At 40.9% G+C, this 20,344-nt stretch overlaps 1 protein-coding gene across 1 annotated transcript in view; it reads right to left on the bottom strand.

Moving 5' to 3' along the window:
* Positions 1–20,085, bottom strand: part of ZSWIM2 (zinc finger SWIM-type containing 2) — a 31,974-nt gene extending 11,889 nt beyond the window's left edge. Inside the window, exons 1-7 of the mRNA XM_046019475.1 lie at positions 19,783–20,085; positions 17,974–18,050; positions 15,810–15,850; positions 10,108–10,318; positions 2,908–3,159; positions 1,664–1,748; positions 887–999 (exon numbers count right to left, since the gene is read on the bottom strand). Of these exons, the coding sequence (XP_045875431.1) occupies positions 887–999; positions 1,664–1,748; positions 2,908–3,159; positions 10,108–10,318; positions 15,810–15,850; positions 17,974–18,050; positions 19,783–19,947 (944 nt within the window). The 5' untranslated portion in view covers positions 19,948–20,085. The remainder of the gene's footprint in view (positions 1–886; positions 1,000–1,663; positions 1,749–2,907; positions 3,160–10,107; positions 10,319–15,809; positions 15,851–17,973; positions 18,051–19,782) is intronic.
* Between the last annotated feature and the right edge of the window lie 259 nt (positions 20,086–20,344).

Below are 20,344 nucleotides of genomic sequence, written 5' to 3' on the forward strand. Positions count from 1 at the left end.
GGAGTGCCCGTAAGACATGCGTAAACATGCATTGGGTTGACAGGAATATGTGTGTGTGTTTGTGTTAACGAGAACAAGGACAATTTTTATTTGGATAATTCACTGAAATTATTTTTTAAAAGTTAATTTTATCCCATCCATCCTTTCAAAATGACCTCTTTTGTATAGTTTTATGATGTACCTAATAGGCCAGTAGTACCCAGAATATGTAATTCTTTTTAATGAAGAAATGTGACAGGAAATCTAGAGGTCCATCCACTCATAAACCGTCCAATCAGTGTTAAGAAATCCTCCTCCATGAGGTGAAAGAGTAGGGGATGAGAAAGAAAAGACTTTCTTCCCCCTGGAGGTCAATCACCTCAAAGCAAATATCAAATCCCCCTGCATTTTTTTTTCTTATTATGTTTTAATTTTACATTTATTTAAACAATCATTTATTTACTGAGGGAACTACTATGTGCCTAATAGCTAGTAGAATCTCTGGTGGGATTCATACTACTAGACAACATTATTTGAATATTTGCTCTGTGTATTAACTCATTTAATATTATTTATTAATATTAATAAGTATTAACATTTGCTCTGTGTATTATCTCAAAATTCTTACGAGGCTGGTTTTATGATTATTAACATTTAAAGACAAAATATATGCGGCAGAGGAAAGTGAAGTAACCAGCCCAAAAGTTGCACAGCCAGCCTGCGGTTAGTTGTACAAGGACTGGACTCAGGCAGTCTGACTCTAGAACCTTCCTCTTTGCTTATATAATACTGTTAACATATGATTCTTATTTCCTGAACAAAGGAATGAATAAAACTTACTGAAACTGAAAAATTGGTTAAATGTCCCAAGTTATAAAAGAAATGTAAGTTTCACTGAAAATCTCACCCTTGCTTTTCTTGAAGATGTGGCATCTTTTCTTCTATCTCATTTCTACTGTCTACGTATTTTACGATTTCATCTGATCCTTTTTCTAGTGATTTCCATCTTTGATTTCTCTTCTGTAATAGGTAAAAACAGGTGTTACTTTGCAAATCATGGAAATTTTAATTTTGTGGATTAAAATTAGTTGTGCATCAACAACATAATGTAAATAACAAAGACTCATTTAAAAATACACCTTTTTTAACATTAAGAATTTACAAATTATTAGTGAGTCTAACTTAACTATTGCACAGCTAATTTTTTCAAGGCAAAATATTAATAATGATAATTGTGGATTTTTATCTCGTGTGATAGGTAGGAGGTCGCGTTAGTATTAAGCAACAGGAGACACTTCTAAGTGCACAGTTCAGATGATTGTAATAACATTTTATTATTTTTGATGTAAGAAATTTTAAAACGATCAGTGGTGTCCATAAGTTATACAAATTTGAAACAGAGATTTTTTAAAAAACTGATACTCAAGTTCAGTGGCCGTCATTCCTGTACTTGAGATAGTTACGTATACCGCCACCACTGCTACTGTTGCTTTTAGAAACTACCAGCGTGATACCCGCTTCCCTTGTTCGTGCCTGTGGGAACAAGTTCTCATAAAAATTCGGTCCCAGGATTCTGCGTTGAGAACTCAGCTCCGTTACAAGCACTATCTGCTCTGGGGCTGTCGGGCGGCGTCCACTCAGACCCACGCAACGAGCAGAAGCGCCGTGCGGCTCGGGTACGCACCTCGCGGACCGCGAACGGGTGAGGCCGGTGGCGGCGCCGGTCGAAGCAGGCCTGGCACAAGTGATGATCCGCACACCGGGTGCACCTACGAGCGCAGACACACAAGGAAAAACCCCATCATTTTGATGGTTTTGGTGAACAATTCCCGCCAAAATCTCCTGGGAACCAGGCACAGAGGACAAAAGCCCAATCAGCTTCCCGCTGCTCCCGCTGCTCCCGCAGCAAATCTGGCAGCTCGGACGGCGCCAGTTTATTACTTTACGATTTTCTGGCCAGAGTCGGACTTGGGTCTCAAGGGACGAAAGTCCAGGGGTCGGAGCTTCGCGATCTTTCCGGAGCTTCTGCGAGTGTCCGTCGCCGTCTCGTCTTGCGGCCTCTCGTCGTCCTCCCCGTGCGACCTCCGTCTGTCCGTCCTTCCCGCCGCCGCCGCTCCCTGTGCCCCGCCCGCCCCGTCCTCTCGGCAGCGGCCGCGCCACCACGGGGGCGGGACCAGCGACCACGTCCCGCTCCCGCGGCGTCCGCGCCACCTGCCCCTTCCACTTCTGCGCGACGCGAGCGACACACGGGCTCTGAGCACGAGGCGACGGTGTGTCGTCGCGCGTCCCTTTCGTCTTTCCCCGCGGCCCGTCAGTCTCCTTCCCGGATCCCGCGGTTCTCTAGCCCGGGCCCTGCTCCGTTTCCGAGAGTCCGACGCGTGCGTCGTGACGTCAGCAACGACGCTCCTTCCCGGAGACGGGGCGGGGCCGGACGGGGCGGGGCCGGACGGGGCGGGGCCGGACGGGGCGGGGCCGGACGGGGCGGGGGCCGGACGGGGCGGGGGCCGGACGGGGCGGGGCCGGACGGGGCGGGGCCGGACGGGGCGGGGCCGGACGGGGCGGGGCCGGACGGGGCGGGGCCGGACGGGGCGGGGCCGGACGGGGCGGGGCGGGGCCGGACGGGGCGGGGCGGGGCCGGGCGCAAAACCGGGGAGAAAGCCTGGATTCAGCCGTTCCCAGTGTCGCGGGGCTCGGACGCTCCGAGGGACGTCGGTGGAGGCCGGAAGGACTCGGACGTGTTTTATGCCCGACCCCGACCCCCGACCCCGGCCCCCGACCCCGCCCGGAGCCCCGAGAGAGCAGCCGCGACGCAGGCGCACACGCCGTCCGCGGAAGGAGGGAGGCCGCCTCGGACCGTGCCCGAAGCTCCAAGTTCCCGAAGTGAGAGGAAGTTGGAATCCAGGTTTGTCATTTCACTGCGACACTTACTTGTAACATCTGCCTTCAACCGGAAACTGTTTGCAGCTGTTACAGGGAATCCCAAGGTGTCTGTCCAGCCGCTCTCTTTCCGCTGCCGTCTCAAGTTTGCTGGAGTTTTTGAATTCTTCTAAAATAAGTTTTAGTGGCGCAAACTCTTTCCTGCACAGAGGACATTTCAGCATCGAAGCGTCTGAAATCGCATCCTGGTAAGTAGCCAGGATCTTCATGCATTTTATATGAATGCTCTTGCCACAGCCAAACCTGTGTGGAATAAAACTGGACATCTGTATACATCAAAGTTACGTATTTTATATAAATACTTACAAAATATAACTTCCTGTGCCACCGCCTTTATTTCCCATAAAAACAGATTCTGAACTGATTTCCCAGATACAGCTTGATTATACACATCAACACCATCTTACTACCCACTTAATCTGTTCTCTTTAATTCATACATTAGAATTCCTAACAAATTGCCTCTCATTCCAATGAAATAGTGGTTTAAACAATTTTGCATCATGAAAATATTTTTCATTTTTTTAAAGATTTTATTTTTAACTAATCTCTACACCCAGTGTGGGGCTTGAAACCACAACCCTGAGATCAAGAGTTGCATGCTGCGTTGACGGAGCCAGCCAGGGGCCCCAATACTAGTCATTTTAAAAGTGAGAATAGGGGCGCCTGGGTGGCTCAGTGGGTTAAGCCGCTGCCTTCGGCTCAGGTCATGATCTCAGGGTCCTGGGATCGAGTCCCGCATCGGGCTCTCTGCTCAGCGGGGACCCTGCTTCCTCCTCTCTCTCTGCCTGCCTCTCTACCTACTTGTGATCTCTCTCTGTGTGTCAAATAAATAAATAATAATCTTAAAAAAAAATAAAAGTGAGAATAAATGTAATCTTAACAAAAGGAAAATTGTAACAATAATTATTGTTTGTTTAAATAAAAAGCATCATTGAGAGCAGGGGTACCACCTCATTTTTCTAGAAATCACACAATATGTGGTTGTACCTGGCAAGTATCTACTGAGAGAAATAATATTTTGGGAAATAGTTAATAATTTAAAAATATGAAATAGAAGCACCCATATGAAAAACTACATGGATGAAAATTTCAGCCAATAATCAGGAGTAAGAAAATGAAAAATTTAATAAGAAATAGTTGCCCAAATATTCAAGTCCAGTTTTGCAGGGTCTCAAAGAATAGTATGAATATGACACTTAATAAGTGTTTGTGTACAGGTAAACATTTCAATTACTTAGGTTTAAGATAGAATTTTGAAACACTGAAAAGAATTTTTATAATATTAAAGTACTATCTTTACTCTCAGAAAATACTTTGTAAATGGTCTAAGCCGTGGTATCTATTCATGTGTATAAAATAAAAATGTGAAAATTATCCTACTTTAATAACTTAAAGTGGAAAGAGGAATAAAGTGGAGTTAAGTCTTTATTTTCACCCTTTATAATGTAGCCTAGAAATACTAGAATAAGAACAGGATCTCTTATGACAGATATGTTAGGGAAAAAAAGGCCAATTAAATATAAATTAAGCAATAGGTAAAGCTTTTTGTTGTTTCTCTATCAATATGTCTCATAACAATCAGTTACAAACATCTTAAATTACAATTTTTTTCATAAGCTTTAAATACCCAAAGAAAAAAACATGCAGAAGGCTGGGAACATGGCAAAATCGGAGAATCCTAAGCTCACCTTGTTCTGACACAATACTGACATCCACACTGACATATAAACACATCAGTGCAATTAACTCAGAAACAACCTGAAGACTGGCAGAACAGACTTTTACCCAGTTAATCGCATTGGGAAGACAAGTCCCCATAACATTTGGCTTTGAAAACCAGTAGGCTTAAAATCACCAGTTTTTACAATCACTGGGGCTTCGCTCCATGAGAGCCAGAGGGCAAAAGGAAACCGAGTCTCCGCCCTTAACGAGCCAGCATAACATGTAACCAAGCTGGGACACAGCATAAAAGCAGTAGTTTGAAAAGCACCTGGGGTATCATGGAGATTTATTTACTAATTTCAGAATGTGCCCCAGAGGGACAAGAATCATTAGGAAACTTCTCCGAGAACTAAAGAGCTAATGGGCACCATTTCTATCCTCCCCATCCCATAGGCTAGACAGCTGGATGCTTTTTGGAGCCGGCGCAAACTCTCCCCACGTATTTTGCTATCACAGTGCTTCCTGCCTCCACGTTATCCTGTGGAGCCACACCAACCAACTTGCCCCACTTAGCAAGTGTCCCGAAAAAGTAGCTGTTGGCCTAACACAGTCTGTAAGCAGTCCTGGTAAGGACCAGCACCACTCCAAAGTGATTCCTACCCGGGGGAGAGGGAAAATAACTACACACACCAATGCACACAGTCGCTGTAGCCAAACCTTATAGCTGGCAGCTCAGAGACTGCCCTGCCAATCAGTGCAGCTGCAACACTGGCACACAGACTGGGGGCAGGCATGAGGTCTCACTTCTGGCCTCATCCACCCATGAAAGCCTCTCAGGGGACAAGGAGGGAGAGCAGGCTGCAACCAGATCAGTGTGATGACAGTCACAATGGGGACTCAAGTAGGCATGTGTTCTGGTGTCTGGCTCCATATACCAATGAAAGCCTCTCAGGAGACAACACAAGAGAGTGCCCTGCAGTTTAGTGTGCCTGCAGCCCAACAGACAGGATGAGGACAAGCATCCAGCGTGACCACTAATACGGCCCAACTAAAAGCCTAGTGCTTTCAGACGAGTTCAAACTTCAGCCACCAACTTAGATTTACATTTATATAGACTTTTATATGCATAAGATATTATATATGAACCTAATGGCAACCATGCATTAAAAAAAACTACACATGATATAGAAAAAATGAAGAGAAAGGAATCCATCAAACAACAATGGAAGAAAGCAAGAGAAGAAGAAAGGAACAGAGAACTATGAAAACAACCATAAAACAAGTAACAAAATGGCAATAAGTATATACGTATTAATAATTACTTTAAATGTAAATGAAATAAATGTTCCAATCAAAAGACGGTGAGTAAATGGATTTTAAAAAAGACTCATCTACATGATACCTTCAAGAGACTCACTTCAGACCTAAAGATATATGCAGACTGAAAATGAAGAGATGGAAAACCACTTACCATGCAAGTCAAAGTGAAAAGAAAGCCAGGGTAGCAATACTTATATTGGACAAAACAGACTTTAAAACAAAGACTGTAACAAGAAAAAAAGGACATTATGTAATGATAAAGGGAACAAACCAACAAAAGGATAGAACAACTGCAAATATTTTTGCTCTCAACATGGAAGCAGTTAATAAAGGAACTATGAACAGACTTCAAGGAAGAAGCTGACAGTGACACAGTAATAGTAAGGGCCATTAATACCCCGCTTACATCAATGGATTAGACAGCCAGATGGAAAATCAACAAAGAAATGGTGGATTTTGGTGACACATTGGGCCAGATGGACCTAACAGATATTCGGAACATTCTATCCAAAAACAATAGAATATACAGTCTTTTCAAGTGCACATGGAATAATGTCCAGAATAGGTTGCATGTTAGGCCACAAACAAGTCTCAATAAATTAAAAAATACTGAAATCATATCATGCATGTTTTCTGACTATAACAGTATGAAATTAGAAATCAAACAGAAGAAAACATTTGGAGAGAACATAAATAAATGGAGGTCAAATAACATGCTACTAAACATTGAGTGGGTTAACCAAAATATAAAAGAGGAAACAAAAAATGCATGGAGACAAATGAAAATGAAATCACAATAGTCCAAAATCTTTCAGATGAAGCAAAAGCTGATCAAAGAGGGAAATTTATAACAATACAGACATACCACAAGAAGCAAGAAAGATCTCAAACAAACTTTATAGTTAAAGGAGCTAGAAAAAGAATACCCAAGCCAGCAGAAGAAAGGAAATAATAAAGATTAAAGTAGAAAGAAATGAAATAGAGAACAACAACAACAAAAAAAATCAAAACAACAACAAAAAAACCCTCCTCAAACAATAGAATAGATCAATGAAACCAGGAGCTGGTTCTTTGAAATGATCAATAAAATTGATAAAATTTTCACCAGACTCATCAAGAAAAATAGAGAGGACTCAAATAAAATCAGAAATGAAGGGAAAAAAAAAAAACAATGGCACAGAAATACAAAGAATTATAAAGAAGGTTACAAAAAATTGTATGCCAACAAATTGGGCAATGTTGAAGGAATGGAAACATTCCTAGAAACATAACACCTTCCAAAACTAATTTACTTCCAGTAAGAAATAGAAAAATTGAACAGATCAATTACTAGCAAGGCAATTCAATCAGTAATCAAAAAACTCCTAAGAAAAATCCAGGACCAGATGGCTTCACAGGTTGAATTCTACCAAACATTTAAAGAAGAGGAAATATCTATTCTTCTCAAACTATTCCAAAAAAATAGAAGAGAAAAGAAAGCTTCCAAATTCATTCTACAAGGCCAGCATCACCCTGACACCAGATAAAGGTACTATAAAAGGAGAGAAGTACAGGCCAATCTCTCTGATGAACATAGATGCAAAAATTCTCACCGAAATATTAGCAAACCAAATCAAACAATATGTGATTCATCACAACCAAGTGGGGTTTATTCCAGGGATGCAAGTGTGGTTTGATATTCATACATCAATCAACATAATATATTACATTAACAAGAGTTAGGACAAAAAAAAATCTCAATAGATGCAGAAAAAGATTTGATAAAGTACAACATATATTCATGATAAAAACAAAAAAAAATGGGTTTGGAGGTAACATTTCTTAACATAATAAAGGCCATATATGAAAACCCACACGAAAATCATACTCAATAGTGAAAAACTAAGAGCTCTTCCTCTAAGATCAAGAACAAGACATGGATATCCCCTGTCACTGTTTTTATTCAGCATAGTACTGACAATCCTAGCCATAGCAATCAGGCTAAAACTAAATATATGACATCCAAATTTGTAAAGAAGTAAAACATTTAGCATTTGCAGATGACATAATATTATATATACAGAACCTTACACACTCCACCAAAAAATGCTAGAATAAATAAATTCAGTAAGGTCACAGGATAGAAAATCAATATACAGAAATCAGCTGCATTTCTCTGTACTAATAATGAAGTTGCAGGAAGTGAAATTAAGAAAACAATCCCACTTATAAATGCATTAAAAGGAACAAAATACTTAGGACTAAATTGAACCAAGGAGGTGAAAGACCTGTACTCTGGAAACTATAAAACACTGATGAAAGAAATTAAAGATGACACAACAAATGGAAAGATAGTCCACATTCTAGGATCAAAAGAATGAATACTATTAAAATGTCCACACTTCTCAAAGCAGTCTACAGAGTCAATGTAATTTCTATCAGAATACAAACAACATTTTTCACAAAACTGGAGCAAATAATCCTAAAATTTGTATGGAACCACAAAAGACCTCGAGCAAACTTGAGAAAGTAAAAAGAGGCTGGAGTTGTTATAATTCCAAATGTGAAGATATAAACAATGCTAAAGTACTCAAAACGGTCTAATACTGGCACAAAAACAGACACAGACCAATAGAACAGAACAGAGAGCCCCAAAATAAACCAACACTTACATGGTTAATTAATCTAAAACAAAGGAGCCAAGAATATACAATGAGGAAAAAAAAACAACAGTTTTTTCAATAAACGGTGCTAGGAAATCCAGACAGCTATAGGCAAAAAAATAAAACTGGACCCGTGAGTTAAAGACCTAAATGTGAAATCTGAAACCATAAAAATCCCCAAAGAAAACATAGACAGTAATTTCTTTGACATTATAAAATCATTTTTCTAGACATGTCTCCTCAGGCAAGGGAAGCAAATGCAAAATTAAACTATTGAGACTACATAAAAATTAAATGCTTTTTGCACAGCAAAGGAAACCACCAAAAAACCCAAAAGGCAACCAACTGAATGGGGGAAGATGTTTGCAAGTGGTATATCAGATAAGGGTTAATATCAAAAATATATAAAAAACTTATACAAGTCAACACCAACCCCCACCCCCAATAATCTGATTAAAAGTGGGCAGAGGATCTGGATAGACATTTTCCCAAAGCAGTAATAGAGATGGTTGACAGACACACGAAGAGATGGTCAAGACCACAAATCCTCAGGGAAATGCACATCAAAACCACAATGAGATGCCAGGTGATACCTGTCCAAATATCCGAAACAAACAAACAAACAAACAAAACACAAGAAATAACAGGTGCTGGTGAGGGTGTGGAGAAAAAGGAAGCTTTGTGCACGTTGGAAATGCAAATTTGTGGAGCCATCCTGGAAAGCAGTATGGAGGTTCTTCAAAAAATTAAATACAGAATTACCTTGACTTTGTAATTCCACTGAAGGTAATTTACTGAAGGAAAACAAAAACATGAATTCAAGAAGATAATGTACCTCTATGCTTATTGCAGCATTTTTACAATACCCAAGTTATGAAAGCAACCCAAGTGTCCGTCAGTAGATGAATGGATAAAGAAGCTATGGCAAACACACACATACACACACACACACACACAGAGAATGGAATATGACTCAACCACAGGAAGGAATAAGACCTTGCCATTTGCAACAACATGGATTAACTAGAAGAGGGTATGTTCCTAAGTGAAATAAGTCAGTCAGAGAAAGACAAATACCATATGATTTCATTCATATATGGAATTTAAGAAACAAGACAAATGAACAAAGAAAAAAGAAGACAAGCAAAATACCAGATTCTTTTTTCCTAAAAAGATACTTATTTTTGAGAGAGAGAGAGAATATGAGTGCGGAGGGACAAACAGACTCCCTGCTGAGCAGTCCCCCCTACTCCCAACATGGGACTTGATCTTAGGACCCTGGGATCGTGACCTGAGCCGAAGGCAGATGCTCAAGTGACTGAGTCATCCAGGTACCCAGAATACGAGACTCTTAAATACAGAGAGGACATGGGAGGTTGTCAGGGGGGAGGTGAGTCAGGGCATGGGAGAAACAGACAAAGGGGATTAAGAATCCACGTATCTGGATGAGTGCTAAGTAATGTACAGAACGGTTGGATCATTATACAGTACACCTGAAGCTAACATGATGCTATGATTTAGTTATACTTCAATAGAAAAGAGGAAAAAAAAAAAAAACATGTCACCTGCAAAACGTGACAGGAAGCTTTTTCTCTAAAAGTCCTTCTTGACAAATTGAGCAGATATCATCTGAATCAATTTCCTTCTGTTTAATGTAGCCATCTTCTTCATTACGCACAGTTTCATCAATAGTTTCTTGTTGGGGAGTTTGAACTCGATGTATCCCTCGAAGCAAGTCACTGATTTCTCCTTCCACGAGACCTAACTGCAAAGCAGCTAGTGAAAAATTCCAAAGTCTTAAAATTCAGTGGCAAAATTAGAGATACAGAAAAGTAATAATTTATGCTAAAAGTTAGAATTTTCTTTCAAATATCAGAAAGATAGTTTTGATTGAATTATTATACCTACATTTACCACTTTTTGTATTTTTTCAGAACCAAAAGTTCAGGAAAGAGTCATTTATAAATTATAAAGAATAAAGAATTATAAAAATTATAAATTATAAAGAATGGAAGTTATCTTTTTTTCTTGTAACTGAAAGGGTCAGTACAAATGTTGCATTTTATAATGGTTTGGTATTAATTATATGATAGTGCTCATCCTTGGATTGGTGTTATAATTATGTCTTACATTTTGATCTGTTCAACTTGTCCATAAAAATATTTTATCAGCATATAATCAGAAGAAATGGGCATTCAAAACATAACGGGGAAGCAGGGATACTTGAGTAGTCAGTAAAATTAATATTTGTTACGTGAGTAGTGAATGAGTGGATAACAGGAGAGCAAGACTCAGTTAATCGTGTCTACTCTGTCATGGTTTTGTTTGTACGGGAGTGTCTTGGCAGCCACATCTGTCACAGATTTGGTGAGTAGTCCTCAGGACAATCTGTTATGAGCTATGCAGCTTATAGCCTTGGGATGCACATTCTTTGAATTATGAATTTTCTCTATCCTGCTGTCTTTATAAGAAATTATTTTCTAATACGTATAGCTTTGATCCTAGATTCTTTCTTCTCTGGCCTATCTCAGGCGCTCTTCCTTTTCTCTCTCCTTAACATGTCATAATTCAAATGCCATCTGTTATCGGTGCCCCTGAATTCTATTCATTTTATACATCTATTCATTTTATACAAATAAATTTTTAAAATATTTGCAGGATAATGAAAAGCTTCATTTCTCTGGGAAGTCTTCCAATTAAGCACTAAAAATACTGAAACCATCACAGACACGTTTCAATACAGAAATCTCTGCTCCGTGTATGAGGTGGAATTAACAGGGTAACATACTCTAATTACCCATTACTTTGGAGGATGAAGGCTATTTGTCAGAGACAGAGCAACATCTGCACTCTAAAAAAAAATGGAGAGGAAAATGAAGACCAAAAATTGTGCTTCTGGGAATAAATATTTTCTAGGGCAGCAGAATTACTGAAACATAAAAGTTCATAAGAGGAGCTGGTCATAAACTGTCCTATGTGGTATAATATAAACTGGAAAATTCAAGGGAGAAACAAGCTCTTCTGAGATAACTTGGAAAAATTAATGTATGAGACCATGAGAGAGTTTTCTTTTACAAAGAAGAGCGAGAGAGCTAACCTTATCCGAAGGCAATGGGAGATGTTCAGTTTCATTAAATCAAAGAAAAGTGAAGTGAAATACAAAGGAGGCACAAACACAGAATAAATATTGTTACTGAATAACCAGTAGCAAATAGTGAAATGTTGTTTCCCTTATGTTATCTCTTTCTGTATTCACAAAAGTTATATGAAGGCATTTTAGATCTTCTAAGGATATGCAGACGTATGGGAGAATGAAACTGTTCTCTTATTTAAGTTTACTAGGAATAAATAGATTATAATGAAACTTGTATCTGGCATTGTTGCATGTTTTGTATGACAGCCTTTTTTTCTAAAACTATAGAAATATTAACATTTCAAAGTATTTCTTCGTATTTTTAAATTCTTTTCTTTGGGGACTTAAGTATCTTGTTCATGTCTTTCATTATATGGTTAAGTAATAATATGACCTAAACATGAATCCCAAAGCAAAACTAGCAGAAAATTGATAAACTGCTGAAATTGCAATCAACAAAAGTATTTTATTTATTTTTAAAAGATTTATTTCTTTATATGTCAAAGAGAGAGAGATAGCAAAAGCAGTGGGAAGGGCAGGCAGAGGGAGAAGCGGGAGCATGATATGGGGCTTCATCCCAGGACCGTGGGATCATGACCGGAGCCAAAGGCAGATGCTTAACCCACTGAGCCACCCAGGAGTCCCAGCAAAAGTATTTTCAAGACCAATTTGGTAATACATGTGGGTGGCAGACATAAAAAATATTAATACTTTTAATCTAAAATCCAATTACTGAGACTTTAGGCCAAAGATACAATTGGAAGAAGAGAAAACATCATGTACAAAGAATATAACAAGTAGTTAGAAATAAATTAAATGACTAACAATAGAAGAATGTTAACTAAATTCTGATATACCATATTCAGTGAAATAATGTTAGCCATCGATGACTTTAATTACAGAGATTACATAGCATTGAAAATGTTTATAAAGTAACAGTGTGTGATGAAGACAGAATTCCCATGGAGTATTATGCAGACACAAATACAAACTCAAAAAGGAAGTAAGAAAGCATAAAAGGGTTTTATCTTTGTAGTGAGAATTACAAAAAATTTCCTGAAATGTGGTTCTTATTTTATCTCTACATATTTAATTGAAAAAGGAACAGATGGCATTTACTAGACAAAAAGAAAAAGAGAAAAGGGAGGAGAAGAGAAGAGCTTAAAAAGTCTGGTTTACACTTTGCATCTGTCTGCTGTTAGCACTGGAACTTTTAGAATCTCCATTATAAAAGAAGAGGGGAGTTGAATAAACTAAGTTTCTCTAATGCCAACATTTATAAAATGAAGAGAAGGATGAATTTCGACTCTTAGTTATTTGTCCCCAGCTCCCTATTAAAAAGTAAACTATCAAAAAAAAAAATAGAACTATTAGGTGATAAATGCCTGGTTTGGCCCGATATAAAAAATTGATATCTTTATTATAAAATTTTAAAATTATAATTTTAAGAATTATAAAAATTATAAAATTTATAAATTTATAGATTTATATAAATTTATAATTTATAAAAATTATAAAATTTCCTGGGTAATCATCTTTGTAAGTCTTCAAAAAAAAGTCTCCTGTGTTTGATATGCAGGACTAGCGTACAAATAATTGTTTCCTGATGTGTGCTGGAAGAATCTAGGAATGATATTCAAAACACCCTTCCCCCATTACTCCTAACCATCTCCTCCATCACATACATACTTTACATAATCTTAATGAATATTTATAGCCTCCTTTAAGTTACTTTAATTTTCATGTATGTTTGCTCTAGCTTTCATTTAAATTATGAATTTTATTGATGTGCAAATAGGATTTTCTCAGTGTTGATAAAACTTGTTTTAAATAGAAAAGATATGGAAGATCTTTTAGTAGGAAGTACCCATTTTTCAAAATTAATGCGTAGGGTTAAACATTTAAAGAATTCCCTATTGTAGACTGATATTTATAAAAAGAACAAAACATGGTTTCTGTCTTCAAGACATAGAGGATAACACAATATAAGTATTACGCTGGTCCATAGGAAATCGCTATTTTTGTAAATTAAAAAATCCACAAATGTTAGTATTCATGTTTTGCTCTATAAAAGTACCTAGCAGCAGCTCCTGGCTAACACACAGTACGACTACGACTTGCCAAGTTCAGTGGTGTAGAGCTGCACTGTCTAACAGAGTAACCGGCCCTTAGCCACGTGTGGCTACTGAGCACTTGAAATGTGGCTCATGTGACTGAAAAACTAAATTTTTAATTTTGTTTCATTTAAATTTAAGTTGAAAACTGATAATTGATAGTTACTAAAAAATTTGTAAATGTTTGTAAAAATTCGGGTATCACATGAATCTTTTTTCCAACTGACTACTTTTTGAAATCTAAATGCAGATAAATTATTTCGGATGAAAACATACTATCTGAGATGAGATGCTCTCAAAGTATAAAATACACACTAGACTTTCAGGACAGTATAAAAAAATCGCATAATTCTTACACTGATAACATGTTGATATGACAATATTTTGATGCATTGGATTATATTAACATTAAAATTAATTTTCCCTGTTTCTTCTTATTTTTGTAGTACAGCTACTAGAAAATTACACATGTGGTTTACATTCCATTTCTGCTGGACAGACTGGCACGGAAGCTCGCGAAAATGATATGTCAAACAGTGGGGAGATGAAATAAGACTTGGAGAGGATGTGAACATTTGACCTCAGGTGATATAGGTTGAAGAAATAGAAAACAATATGTATAATATCATAGAAACTAACAATTGATATGAAGGGATTGGGAGAGATGATGAAGTAGAGAATTAAGTGACATTTCGGAAAGAACCTTTTGTCTCCAACATGAAGGAGGCAGCAGCAAAGTGCAGGTGATGAAAAGGGGGCTTGTGAAGACGGACAAGCGTGCGGACGGACAGACGAGGACACCGCTGAGAAGAAGGGAGGACGTCCCGTCAGCAGGATTTATAGAGTGACAGAGAAATGAGGGAAGAAATTACAAGAGGAAAAATCCAGGAGAACCCATGGTTTCTAGTTCTGGAGACTAAAGAAGGAAAGCTAACCTACGAGGGAGGCAATAGAGATGGGAGCACAAATGGGGAGAAATTTGGTATTTAAAATGCCTGCAGGTCTTGCAAAACTGAGCTGCCCTGAAGTCAGTCAGAGATCCTGCTCTGTTGAGAAGATGCTGAAATCACCACTATAGAGGTAACAGCAGCCATGGAAAATGGGGACATTTCTAAAAGAATGTATGAAGTGGGAGAAGAGTACAAAAGAATGCACATGAAACAGAAATATTAATTTATTATCTAGTACACTTTTACATGTTTATTATAATTGTACTTATATGATAGTTGGGAGGAATTAAACTTGGCTAAGTAAAACCAATACTCTTAGAACTAAAAAACTGAAAACTGATCATTACTTTCTTTCTGAACATTATAAACATTCACTAATAAATTTTAAAATGTTATTGCAATTCTTAGATGGGTCTATGATAGGCCAAATAACCACCTGACTACAGGAGCAAGTCCCTAACAACAATATCTTTTTTTATAAAATCTACAAATCCAAATGACCTGTAACAAAATCATTTTTCTTTCTCTTTTAATTCTAAGGACTCCAGAACTTAAAGTTACACAACTGTATGCTAGACTCTAAACTCAATTTAAGTACTGACATAAAACTATTTTATTATTAAAAATATATATTTATAGATTTTTAAACATATATATATTTGCATATGAATTTCAGTCAGTAGACCTTTTTTAATGAAATCATGTACCATGTCAATTGTCTATTGATGGGATCTAAAAATTACATTTATTTTTCCTGTAATTAAAATCATTTTAAATATAAAAACCACGGTGAATCTTTGCTTAGAACACATGAGGGGAATATCGGCTTCAGAATACCTGGCCATTGTCTCACCCCTTTTTAAATAAAATGTCACTGAATTTGAAATGACATATAAAGTTACATTTTTTAATTAAGGAAAAAAATGTTCAACTGTCTTAAATGTAACAAACGGAGCTATAGCTTGTTGTCAGACTTTCTAGGAAAATAATCTTTTAAATTTAGACTATGTCCAAACAAAAAATCACCAAAATTGTTAACTTCAAAAAATAAAAGAAAAAACACAACTTACATTCATGAGTCCTTGGAAGTTTGAATTTTTTCAACAAGACCCTAATATTCACAGACAGAAAACCAAATTAAAACATATATTTCTGACATAACTGAAAAATAAATATTTTGTTTTAATCTTAAGACAGGAATAGCTTTATAAAATTTATAAATAAATACTCATCAGTTTTCTGTTATAATAGTAATTAAATATGTTAACTATACTGAGGTTAAAATAAAAAACTCATGCAAAAGATAGTAGTTAAATACATGTTTTAAAGTCAGCATATGTGAAAAAAGTGTGATAAATGAAAATGAAAGACATTTATAATAAAGGGATTTGTCAGAGGGAGTCCGCGCACTTCTTCAGGACATGCGGCTGCTCACAGAGACAGCTGAGTTATGCATGGCACTTCCTTTAAGCTGCTCTACAAGTTGCTTACTCCGGAAAATGGAATAATTTTCTGAAGCACACCAACTGACTGTTTTCCTCCATATATGACTTTAATGTATGACAATAAAAATACTTAATATATCACCAATTAAAATGGAATATGGCTTTTTTAAAAAGTGAGAAATACATATGAAATTCTTACATAAATATATTAAGCACAGTCTGTATATTAAATACTTGAATCATATTTCCATTTAGTTTGGTATATATATTTTTATTTTATTTATTTTTAAAGATTTTATTTATTTATTTGACAAAGAGAGATCACAAGCAGGCAGAGAGGCAGGCAGAGAGAGAAAGGGAAGCAGGCTCCTTGCCAAGCAGAGAGCCCGATGTGGGACTTGATCCCAGGACCCTGAGATCATGACCTGAGCCAAAGACAGAGGCTTTAAACCATTGAGCCACCCAGGCGCCCCTGGCATATATATTTTTAAAAATGAGTTACACTACATAAAAATGAGAACAGAAAGCCCTTGCCCTGAGGAAGCTAGCACTAAAAAAAAAAAAAAAAAGAAAAAAAGAAACTATTTTAATAAATGTAATTTATTATTATTTTTTAAATTTTATTTATTTATTTGACAGAGATTACAAGTAGGCAGAGAGGCAGGCAGAGAGAGAGGGGGAAGCAGGCTCCCTGCCGAGCAGAGAGCCGGATGCGGGGCTTGATCCTAGGACCCTGGGGATCAGGACCTGAGCTGAAGGCAGAGGCTTTAACCCACTGAGCCACCCAGGTGCCCCTATTATTTTTAATAAAAAAAAAAAAAACTACAAGTTTTGAAAGGACCATATTTCATATCTTCTATGCTAACCAGCAAATTGTGTTAGCAATGCTGAATAAAAACTGATCAAAAGGAAACAACAAAAACTTGGTAAGTAAAAGCACTGGAAATGAGAGAGATGCATTGTTTTTAGGGGTTTTTTTAGCCTATAAAGAAAAGCATTCAAAATGTGAGATACAAACTCTTTGCTTAATTTTATTTGTTTTACTCTCAAATATCAAACTTTCTATAATAGTATAATTTATGACTTGTTTGTAAATAGACGAGTAAAACAAAACGAGTTGAAAGAATGAAAAAACAATGGAAAGAATGGAAAGAATTCCAAACTATTTCTAACCACTAAATGGAAAGAGCTTTTTAAAATTTCCATTTCTGGGATTCCCCTACAAATAGGTTCTGACATTAGAGGAAAAATTTCAGATTTGTTGGAAGTCATCTTCAGTGGAGTCCTACTATCTTCAAAGATTCATAGTAACATGCGTATTGAAAACAAAAATAAAAGATTAAAAGTATATCATAATGAAGAAAATTACAATGAATGTGTTATTAAATAATTTGTACTGTATTTACAAAGAAACAAACAATGCATCATTAGAAAGAATAAAAATAAAATGTATTTGGAGGTTTATTTTTAACTGACAGCAAGTAGGAATTCTGTAGTGAGAATAATTATCATTAGTGATGGCAATCAGGGAGGTTTTTCTTTTTCTTCATAGTTAGATTTCACATTTGTACACAATGAGACCCTAGGAAGTGACTTTTTCTTACTAAAAACATTTCACATTTAAAACTTGTGGAGGAGGTTAAACCTTACTTCATTTTCAGAACGAAATAAAATCACACAATGCACTGCAACAGTGTAGCTGTGTTACCCTCCGGCACACCCTCCCAGGACCGAGCCCCTCCTATGCGGCACCTGTGGTCAGAAACAGGTGCATCTCGCAGTCACTCACCAGCAGATGTGCTTGCAGAGCTCCCCGCCCTCCAGAAACGTGGCACAGTTGCAGACGTGAGGATTCCCTAAAAACACCTTTAAAAGGAAATGCATCCTTTAGGAGAAACCCTTAGTTACTTTTTAGAACCAGAATAAAATGAATCTAATGGGTCACAGGCGCAAGCGGGGTTTTGGGAGCCGCTCAACCCAGAGCCTCCGCGCGCTCTTGGTCTCCACAGTCCGCGTTGCCGGTCGGGACTCGCCGCGGGAACTTTCGCCGCGGGAACTTTCTCCCCAAAAGTCCGCCCTGTCCTGCCGCGGAACGACCTGCGCTGGGTTTCTGCTGTTGGGTACGTCTACACCCGCATCACATCTTATGGAGAAGACGGGTTCACCGAGTCTGCACCGGACGGACACGGATGCACAGCAGGGTTGTCAGAGACGAAGCGACGGAAGGAACAGGAGGGACAGAGGGGACAGACGATGTCTGAAACGGGCCAGGGACTCGCACTCGGTCCGGAAAGCACAGGACACGGAACGCGTGTTTCCCGAGTAGGCCGTGGGGATGGGGCGGCGGCGCTACTAGCGGCCAGAGTGGGGGACGCGGACACGGACACGGACGGGGACACGGACATGACGAGGACACAGACGCGGTCACGGACACGACACGGACACGACACGGACACAGACGGGGACACGGATACGGATGCGGTCACAGACATGGTAACGGACTCGGACAGGGACATGATACAGACGCGGACACGGACACGACACGGTCACGGACACGACACGGACACGGTCATGGACACGACATGGAGACGGATGCGGACACGGACACGACGCTGACACGGACACGGACGGGGTCACGGACACGATGTGGACACGGACACGACGCGAAAACGACGCGGACACGGTCACGACACGATCCGGTCACGGACACGACGCGGACACGGACACGGTCACGGACATGACGTGGAAACGGTCACGGGCCTGGACGCGGACACGGTCACGGACACGACATGGACATGGATGCGGACACGGACGGGGACACGGACACGAGGCGGTCACGGACACGATGCGGACACGGTCACGACGCCGACTCGGACACGACGTGGACACGGACGCGGACACGGTCACGGACACGATGCGGACATGGACACGACGCGGACACGACGCGGACACGGTCACGACACGATGCGGTCACGGACACGATGCGGACACGGACATGACGCGGACACGGTCCCGTATACGACCCGGTCACGGGCCTGGCCGCGGACACGGTCACGGACACGACACGGTCACGAACACGGACACCACGCGGACACGATGCGGACACGGACACGACGCGGAACCGTCACGGACACGACGCGGACATGGACACGGTCAGGATGCCCACACGGACACGACACGGACACGACGCGGTCACGGACACGGTCACGATGCTGACACGGACACGACGCGGACACGACGCGGACACGACACGGACACGCCGTCTTCACAGCAAACCGAGCGTCCAGCGCAGCAGTCGGGGCGCGCGTGAGCGGGTCTTCCGGAGCCCAGCGGCCGCCTAGTGCGGACAGCCCGGGTCATCCCGGTCCGCGTCACGGGTGCGGGCAGGTCGTGGGTCTCCTCCGAGTCCCGGCGCCGGGACCCCCGGGACCGCCGGGACCACCGCCAGCCATGCGGACCCCGCGCCTCAGCCCGCGCCCTGGAGCTGGAGACCGGCCGGGTCCCGACGCGCAGGACGGAGCTTCACCTGCGGGGCGGCCCGGGGACTGCGGGGGCGGCCCGGGGGAGCAGGCGGGGCGGGGCGGGGCGGCGCGCTCACTCGGAAGTCCCCGCCGTCCGGCGCGTCCTCCCGCAGCAGGAAGCCGGTGGGGCCGGTCTCCCGCAGCAGGTACATGCGGCTGCTCAGCGCCTCCTCCTGCCGCCCGCGCAGGCGCTCGCTCACGCGTCTCCGCCGTCCGGGGGCTCCTGGGCCTCGGCGCGGCATCCCGCCCTGCTGCGGCCGAAGGCGGCCCCTCTCCGCGGCGCCCGCCGGTCTCCATAGCAACCGCGAGCGCCGGTCGCCTCGGTGACTGTGTCCCCGCGCGCCTAGCGCCAAGCCAGCGCCCGCGTCCCCCCCCGTCGGCCCCGCCCCATTGACTCCGCCCCACAGGCCCCGCCCCGCCCCCGCCCCCGCCCCCTGCCGCGGCGCACAGGCCTCCCCCTCCTCCCCGCACACAGGCGACGGCCCCGCAGCCGCAGGCGCCGCGTCCCTGCCTCGCGGCCCTTCCCCTCTCCCCGCGGGCGCCGCCGTCTGGGCTCCGCGCGCTGCCAGATCCGGGTCCTGGGGTCTCCATGCAGGAGCCCGCGGCAAGTGTCGGGACCCGCGTCGCCCCGGCGCTTCA

This window comes from Meles meles, chromosome 9 (assembly GCF_922984935.1).
Source record: "Meles meles chromosome 9, mMelMel3.1 paternal haplotype, whole genome shotgun sequence".
Classification (NCBI taxonomy): domain Eukaryota; kingdom Metazoa; phylum Chordata; class Mammalia; order Carnivora; family Mustelidae; genus Meles; species Meles meles.